The sequence below is a fragment of the Lactuca virosa genome, chromosome 3, assembly GCF_052849685.1.
Source record: "Lactuca virosa cultivar CGN04683 chromosome 3, Lactuca_virosa_CGN04683_v6, whole genome shotgun sequence".
Lineage (NCBI taxonomy): Eukaryota > Viridiplantae > Streptophyta > Magnoliopsida > Asterales > Asteraceae > Lactuca > Lactuca virosa.
The window spans coordinates 62,291,845-62,301,126 of record NC_136428.1 but is presented as its reverse complement, the minus strand read 5'-3'; the positions used below and the strand labels follow the sequence as shown (position 1 = coordinate 62,301,126).

At 36.2% G+C, this 9,282-nt stretch overlaps 1 protein-coding gene across 1 annotated transcript; it reads left to right on the top strand.

The window, feature by feature from the left end:
- Positions 1 to 5,905: 5,905 nt before the first annotated feature.
- LOC145163587 (uncharacterized) lies at positions 5,906 to 6,598 on the top strand. The gene is made up of 2 exons (XM_079082410.1): positions 5,906 to 6,277; positions 6,551 to 6,598. The coding sequence occupies exons 1-2, from the start codon at positions 5,906 to 5,908 to the stop codon at positions 6,596 to 6,598; spliced, it is 420 nt and encodes a 139-aa protein (XP_078938536.1).
- The last annotated feature ends 2,684 nt before the right edge of the window (positions 6,599 to 9,282 follow it).

Below are 9,282 nucleotides of genomic sequence, written 5' to 3'. Positions count from 1 at the left end.
TTAGATCATGATTTTTAACCAATTTTAGAAATCGGTAAATAACTAATAATATCCATTGCACTTAATATAAATCATTCATTACTAAAAGGTGGAATTAAATCTAAGTGAAAGCATCCTTATCATTCTTGATTCTTAAAAAACCAATTCTTGTTCTATATTTATTCTACACTTTAATTGTTAAAATTCTCATTATTGTCTTGTTACTAGAAATTCCACCAAGTTACTTATCTTTTAAGTTAATTAGCGACAAATAGTCTAATATTAAATCATACTCGTTTCCCCAAGTGTTCGACATCCGTTCTTACCATTGCTATATTACAAATTCAATTAGGTACACTTGCCTAAGTCGATAGTAAATTCTAGTATCGGTAATTTCAACCTTATAAATTTAAGACTAGTGAAATTTACACATCAAGTTTTTGGCGCCGTTGCCGGGGAAACGGTTTTATTTGGTTTAGTCTTATTGTTTGTTAGTTAACGTAAAAAAAAAAATTAAATTAAATTAAATTTTTTTTTTTAAATTTTTAAAAAGAAAATATTAAAAACAAAATTAATAAAAAAAAAGACGAAATTGATTTAAAATATTAATTTTACTTATTAAAAATTTAAAAAAAAAAAATTTAAAAAAAAAAAAAAATTTAAAAAAAAAAAAAAATTATTATATTTTTTTTTCTTTTAATTTAGTATTGCATAAATTTCCTTAGTTGTAAGTTAATTATAGGTTGTTAAATTTCCTTAGTTAATTATAGATTGTTAAATTTACTTATTAAAAAAAATTAAAAAATTAAAAAAAAATGGTATCAGAGCCATGTTTATATTGCATGAATAACCTTATTTAATTCGCGTGTAATACGAGTAATTCTACTTACCAGAACGGTGTTTGGAATTGGTACGTTGGTTTTGGTTGCTGAATTCCAGAAAAGTTATATTTATAATATACACCGAAATGATCCTGCCTCCCGGCTGCCTCTCTCTGTCTGTTCTCTATTTGATAGTCAAAGTATTACACAAAAATTAAATAAATAATTTATGCAGTATAATCAATTCACTTTAAGATAGAATTTCCCTAATATATGACCCGAAGTTCAAATTTCACTTTCGTTCCACCTTTAGAAGAGCCCGAACGCACGTTTCACCAACTAATCCGAAAAAACCAAACAATGACCGATCTAGCCCTCCTTTCATTAGAGGAATATACAAGCCGTACTAGAGACGGAGATGATCATGGAGTCATTCGTCCAGCGATACCAGCCCAAACAAATTTCGAATTAAAAGGACAATTTCTTCACCTTCTACGAGAAACTCCTTTTGCCGGAAGAGAAGATGAAGATGCGAACCAACATGTCGAAGCTGTACTCGAAATAGCTGACTACTTCAACATTGTTGGAGTAAGCAAAGATGCAGTCATGCTTAGAGTGTTTCCAATAACACTACAAGGAGCTGCAAAACGTTGGATAAAATCTGAACCTACGATTACCACATGGGAAGGTTTAAGATCAAAATTTACAAAACAATTTAGCCCACCATGCAAAATTGCGAAGATGAAAATGAAAATTCAAAATTTTCAGCAGCTTGAAGATGAGACACTGTATGATGCTTGGGACCGTTATAAAGAAATGCTGCAAAATTGTCCACAACATGATCTAAATCCACATCAGGTCGTGCAGACTTTCTATAACGGGATCGATGTTTGTACCCGTCAGTTAGTTGACTCTCAAGGACCCATTCCTAAGAAAAATCCAGCTGACGGGAAAGCAATAATCGAGGAACTCGCCTAACACTCACATCAGTGGCATTCTTCACGAGATTCATCTTTCCGAAAAAGATCAACAGGAGAGAGCTCAGATGGCTTGGCAGCATTAAATGCAAAATTGGATGCATTAGGAAGAGACATGAAAAAGGTCAATCAGACAATTCATGCTATCCAAGTCGGATGTGACAACTGTAGTGGACCACATCTTGAAAGAGATTGTCCATTAGATCAAGATGGGAATCAAAAGGTTGATGTATGCTACTCATCTGGAGATAGATACGATGAAAGGAAGCCTCGGAACAACTGGAAACCATTCGATGAATACAAGAAGGAAATGGAGATGCAAGGGAAATGGAGACAAAGCGGTCAAGGTTTCTACCAAAAAAACCCACCATTGGAGCAAATTGTGCAAGAAAAGAAGCCAACTTTCGAAGAAATGATGGCCAGATTTGCAGAAGCATCTGATAAAAGAAATCGAGATACAGAAGAGTTGGTGAAAAGAATCGGATCAACAACTGAAACTGCTCTAAGAAATCAGCAAGCTTCGATGTTGAACATCGAAAACCAAGTCGGGCAAATTTCGAGAGTACTACAAGAGCGATTTCCTGGAACATTACCAAGTAACACTGAGACAAATCCGACTGCTCATGTCAAAGCAATAACAACTCGAACTGGAAAAAATCTTGAGCCGTTAGTTCCAGTTCATACTAACGAACCTTCTACTATTTCACAATCCCAAGAGAAGGAAAAAGAACCAGTTCCGGTTGAGACAACTACATCCACTCCAGTTGTCAAACCATATAGGCCACCAATTCCTTTCCCTCAACGCTTGAGGAAGGAAAAAGAGGAGGAGGACTATCGCAAATTCATCGATCATATCAAATCCTTGCATATCAACATCCCATTCATTGAAGCTATGGCTCAAATGCCCAAATATGCAAAATTTCTGAAAGATTTGCTTGTTAACCGAAAGAAAATGGAGGAAGATTCAAGTGTAGTATTAAACGAACAATGTTCAGCAGCCATGTTGAACAAACTTCCTCAGAAAATGAGAGATCCAGGAAGTCTGACTTTACCGTGCCAATTTGGTAATTTGGGTCTCAGCCATGCTCTGGCTGATTCAGGAGCAAGTATAAATCTTATGCCATATTCGTTTTACAAGAAATTTGATTTACCTGAACCAAAACCAATTCGAATGGCAATCCATCTGCAAACAAATCAGTGACGTATCCAAAAGGGATAGTGGAGGACTTACTGGTGAAAGTTGACAAGTTCGTATTTCCTGCAGATTTTGTAGTGCTTGATATGGAAGAAGACAATGAAGTTCCTATTATTTTGGGAAGACCATTCTTAAGCACTGCAAGAGCATTAGTTGACATTCATGGATCAAAGTTGACACTAAGAGTCGGAACTGATGCTATCACCTTCGGTCTTGATAGAGCAATGAAGCACTCCAAGGTGAGTGATGATGAAGTTTTCTTTGCTGATGTTTTTGATAACTTATTGGAAAATGAGATATTGGAAGTAAAAGATAAAGACATTGAAAGCATGATGCAACTTGGAGAAGATACGTTTGATGCTGAAAAAGATCTGGAAGAACTGGAAAAGCTGCTGGAGGAGATTAATCAAAAAGAAGACTACACGGATAGTAAATCAGAAAAAGAGGAAGCACACCACAAAGAAACACCTTTTGACTCCGATGTCAAAAGTGAGTTGAAAGTTTTACCTGATCATTTGGAGTACGCATACCTAGGAAATAATGAGCAATTCCCTGTGATCATCGCTGCAAATCTCTCACCGCATGAAAAAGAGAGGTTGATTGAAGTTTTGAAAAAGAGAAAGCAAGCTATAGCATGGAATATTTCTGATATCAAAGGAATAAATCCATCCTATTGTTCTCACAAAATTTTGATGGAAGAAGGATCAAAACCAGCAGTCCAACCACAAAGGCGATTGAACCCGAAAATGCAAGAAGTTGTGAGAAAAGAGATCGTAAAACTCTTAGATTCGGGAATGATTTACCCTATTTCAGACAGTCCATGGGTAAGCCCCATTCACATTGTCCCAAAGAAGGGAGGAATGACCATCATAATCAATGAAAAGAATGAGCTGATACCAACAAGAACAGTTACAGGGTGGCGAGTGTGCATCGATTATCGAAAGTTAAATGATGCATCCCGCAAAGACCATTTCCCCCTTCCTTTTATCGATCAGATGCTAGAACGTCTTTCTGGAAATGCTTACTATTGTTTCCTAGATGGTTTCTCAGGATACTTTCAAATTCCTATCGTTCCTGAAGATCAAGAAAAGACAACATTCACTTGCCCATACGGAACTTTTGCATACAGACGAATGCCATTCGGACTTTGCAATGCTCCTGCAACCTTCCAAAGATGCATGACAGCCATTTTCCACGACATGGTGGAAAACTTCATGGAAGTGTTTATGGATGATTTTTCAGTGTTTGGAGATTCCTTTGATGCATGTTTAGCTAATCTAGACAAAATGCTTGCTAGATGAGAAGAATCAAATCTGGTTTTGAACTCGGAGAAATGTCATTTCATGGTGCAAGAAGGCATTGTACTAGGGCATAAAATCTCCAAGGAGGGGATTGAGGTGGACAAAGCGAAAATAGAGACAATATCAAAATTGCCACCTCCAACCAACGTCAAAGGGGTCAGAAGTTTTCTAGGTCATGCAGGATTTTACAGAAGGTTCATAAAAGATTTTTCAAAAATCACGCGCCCTTTGACTCAACTTCTGTCAAAGGAAGCAAAGTTTAATTTTTCTTCAGATTGTTTAAATGCTTTCAACAATTTAAAAGAAAAATTAACAACAGCCCCGATAATGGTCGCTCCAAATTGGAATTTGCCATTTGAATTAATGTGTGATGCTAGTGATTTTGCAGTGGGAGCAGTTATGGGACAAAGAATTGAGAAACATTTTCAGCCAATCTACTATGCCAGCAAGACGTTAAACCCCGCTCAAGCAAATTACACCACAACTGAAAAAGAATTGCTTGCTGTGGTTTATGCTTTTGAGAAATTTCGCTCTTACTTGATCTTGTCAAAAACTATTGTCTTTACTGATCATGCTGCCTTGAAGTATTTATTCAGGAAAGAAGACTCTAAGCAACGATTAATTCGTTGGATCATGTTACTCCAAGAATTTGACATCGAGATTAAAGACAAGAAAGGCATGGAAAATGTGGCTGCTGATCATTTGTCCAGATTAGAGAATCCCAACATCGAAGAACTCAAGGAGTCTGAAATAAATGACAAATTTCCAGATGAATCCTTGATGATGATAGGTGAAGAGGTACCTTGGTATGCAGACATTGTAAACTACTTGGCTGCATGATTTCTTTTTAAAGGAATGACACATCAACAAAAGAAGAAATTTTTTTCGGACCTCAGGCACTATTATTGGGATGACCCTTACTTATTCCGAAGTTGCGCGGATAATGTAGTAAGGAGATGCGTATTCGGAAAAGAAAGTCGTGAGATCATGAAAGGATGTCACGCTGGACCGACTGGGGGGCATCATGGTGCTAATTACACAGCAAGAAAAATCTTTGATGCTGGATTTTACTGGCCTACGATTTTCAAAGATGCTCACATCTTCTTGAAAGAATGTGATGCATGTCAAAGGGCCGGTAACATCTCTTCCCGAAATGAGATGCCCCAAAACAGCATCCAAGTATGTGAAATTTTTGACGTTTGGGGAATCGATTTTATGGGACCATTTCCTTCCTCACGAGGAAACAAATATATTTTGGTAGCTGTTGACTACGTATCAAAGTGGGCTGAAGCGAAAGCTTTACCCACTAACGATGCTCGTGTAGTAGTCAAGTTTTTAAAGAATCTGTTTTCACGTTTTGGTTTCCCTAAAGCTCTGATCAGTGACAGGGGTACACACTTCTGCAATACCCAACTGAAAAAGGTTTTGCAAAAATATGGTGTTCACCATAGAATCGCAACGGCCTATCATCCACAAACCAGTGGGCAAACTGAAGTCACAAATCGAGCTTTAAAAAGAATTCTGGAATGATCAGTGGGAAGTAACAAGAAGGAATGGGCAGATAAACTTAATGATGCGCTGTGGGCATTTCGAACTGCATACAAAACACCTATTGGTAGTACACCATATAGGATGGTCTTTGGAAAAGCATGTCATTTGCCAGTCGAAATCGAACATAAAACATTTTGGGCATTGAAATCATGCAACTTTGATCCTGTGGAAATTAAAACTAACCGTCTTATGCAGATGAATGCTCTGGAAGAATTAAGGGATGAAGCTTATGGAAACTCTCAAATCTACAAAGAGAAATCAAAGAAATGGCATGATAAAAGATTAAGCAGAGAAAAAAAATTTACCCCTGGAGAAAAAGTATTGCTATTCAATTCCAGGTTGAAACTTTTTCCAGGTAAACTGAAGACGCGTTGGTACGGTCCATTCACAATAAAAGAAGTCTTTTCACATGGTGCAATCGAACTAATTGGAAAAGATGGAGAAAACTTTAAGGTAAATGGACATCGAGTGAAGCATTACCAGGAAGGAATGTTAGAAGAAGAAGAGAAAGAGGATATACCCCTCCAACTCACTGAAAACAATTAAGTGAGGGGTAGAGTCTGGCTCATGACTCAGTTAAAAAGAAGCGCTTGCGGGAGGCAACCCGATGTTTGTTTTGATTTTTAAATTTGGTGTGTTTATTTTTTGTATGTTTGGTGTGAATTTTCTTTTTAGTTTGTGTTTTCAATAAAAGTGCTTTTTAATGGTTTTATTTTTCTGTGAAAGTTACTTTTCAGCTTAGAGACAGGTGATGGTCAGAATGGTGTAAAGTAAATTTCTGAAATGCAAATTACAATAGGAGAAGTGGCATCACATAAGTGTGGGGTGATTCCCCACAAAGAACAGGATGAAGAACTGAAGCTGATACTGACCAACGGGAGAGTTTTATTCGAAGGATAAAGCAAGTGTTCGGCCGACACAAGTCAAATCAAATTCACTCAGCGAAAAGGAGTAATTGATCTAATAACGCAATGTGTACTTGGCCAGTATAAAAAGCGTTAAATTCAAGAATTGCGAAGAGAATCCCAACAATTGCATTACGCGACGCGTCCAAATCTTATACGCGACACGTAAATGCACCTGTTCAGAGAAATTATGCGGAAAAAGATTTAGATGCCACACTTGCCTAAATCTCCAGCTGGTTCAAAAAGAAAAGATTTACATGCACTTCAACATTACAAACAGAAAAGTGCACTCAACACTTGTCCTACGCAAATCAGGATTTCGACCTCGCCACTGCAATACCCCAGGGGAGTCTGTTCCTTTTTCTCCCTTTTTACTTTTATGTGCTTTAATTTTACATACAATGGGGACATTGTATGATTTAAGTGTGGGGTAGGGGGTCGAATAAGGAAACCAAGCATTTTTGATAAAAATTAAAAAGTTTTATTGTGTTGAAACTTAAGTTGTTAACGTTGTGTGGGATGATTCAATGCGAACTCAAATGTTTAATTGAACCAATAGTATGTTATAGTACATTTGTGGCTTCCCTATCCTAGTGAAATCATGGAACAAAAACACAACCTTGCTTAGTTTGAGGGCCATAATATGTTTAGCATCGTGTACCAGAAATATATCCAGGAGAGCTTATGTAGTCATTGCACTCTAGACTAATATCTCTAACCAATAAGAGTTGAAGTTAAGTTCCCTTGCTTAAGCATATGTTTTTATTTTTAGGATTTTTAGATTGAAAAAAAAAAAAAAAAAAAAGAAAAGTTACAAAGTTTGAGAATAAGAGTCTACAAAGCTATGAAGATCAAGAAATATCATGAAGAAAAGTTCAAAAAAAAAAAATCAATGAAAGACTCAAGAATAAAGGCAATTTGCCAAGTTATTATTTATTGTAATTTTTATTTCTAGGTTATTTTTCCATATGTATGCTTGGGGACTTAGTCAAAAATTGCATTGAGGTTAAGAAAGATTTCTGAGGATATATTCGGAGGGATGCATAAAATGAATGTTGTTCAAAAGAAGTGGGCAAATGTTTTTGAAGATTGTGAGTATTTAGGATTGGGGAAGTTTTAGGAATCATTAGACACAAATGTATGCATTGAGGTTTCGATGTAATGGCTGGGTTCAAGACGGATTGTCTTGTGCGATGTTGGTGATGAAAGTTTTGATGACATGCTAAAGTCAGTTTTGCTTGAGGACAAGCAAAGTTCAAGTGTGGGGTATTTTGATATCGCAATAATTATACATATATTTCGAGCGATATTTATGTATTTTTAGCTATATTTTGGTATGATTTAAGATAAAAGGTACTTATAAAGTTTGAAATTCCATTTTACAGCTAAAAATCATTTCTGAAGAAAAAGGAGAAGAAAATGTGCAAAAATCCGCAAAAAGAAGTGAAAGAAAGTACACGAAGAAAAACGAGATCAAAAAGTCAAAGAATTCAAAGATAGCCACGTTGGAAAGACGAGAAAACAAAATAAAAATATAAAAAGAATTTAAATTAATTAATGAGGTTTAATTAAAATAAATTATTGGGAATTAATTATTTAATTTCTAAATAATTTATATTAATTAAATTAATTTAATTAAATTTAAATTGCAAAAGAAAAAAAAAAGAAGAAAAAAAAATAGAAAAGAAACAAAAATTGAGCCCAAACTCGGAACTAGCCCAAAACCCGAAGCCCTGATCCATTCTCGCGACCCAGATCCGGAAGATCCGAGCCCGATCCGATGTCCGCCCCGCGATCCACTTCCCCTCACAGACTAACCCGATATTTCCGATCCATACCCGGCTCCGACCCGGGTTGGATCCGCGCTTTTTTTCCACTGGTGACGTCATCAATGACGTCATCCGATCCGATCCATACCCGGCTTCGATCCAGATCCGACCCGCGACTCCGATTCGTTTTCTCTCACATGAAGATCCGCGTGTCGACCCGATTCCGACCCAAAATCCGATTCGGAACTATTCAGCTTAAAACGACGTCGTTTTGAGTACCAGATTTGCCAATTCCGATTCCATTACGTTTTTAACCATTTTTTCCCCACTTTTTCCTATTCTAAACCCATTCCTTTCCAACCAATACTCAATAATTCACCACCTTTAAACTTTCCAACCATTTATTCCCATCTTTTTAATTCTTTTGAATTCTTTTTCATTAGATCCAATCTCAATTTATTTCTTTTTGGTATTTAATTCTTCCAATTTTTACTATAAATACCATCATTTTTCACCACAAGAAAAAGAAAGAAAAGGAGAAGACATTGGAATTATGCACTTTGATACACAAATTTCTTCCAACCTTTGAACCACATTTCTACAATTGGGGATTTAAGAGTCAAAGATCTAAGGAATTGAAGATTGCAGTGGCATTAGGGACTACATCGGGTTTGTTTTATCGAAATGTTTAACATTCTCAATATGTTTTCTATGTATGTTGTAACTTTAATTATGGGCTAAATTCCCTTTGCTTTCACTTGGATAATGAAACCTTGAAAATATG

What these genes read in the sequence shown, in the direction of transcription:
- LOC145163587 (XM_079082410.1), top strand. Translation starts at nt 5,906, where the DNA reads ATGGTCTTTGGAAAAGCATGTCATTTGCCAGTCGAAATCGAACATAAA. An exon ending in AAGATGGAGAAAACTTTAAG is followed by an intron (nt 6,278 to 6,550) that starts GTAAATGGACAT and finishes TTTCTGTGAAAG; the next exon opens with TTACTTTTCAGCTTAGAGAC.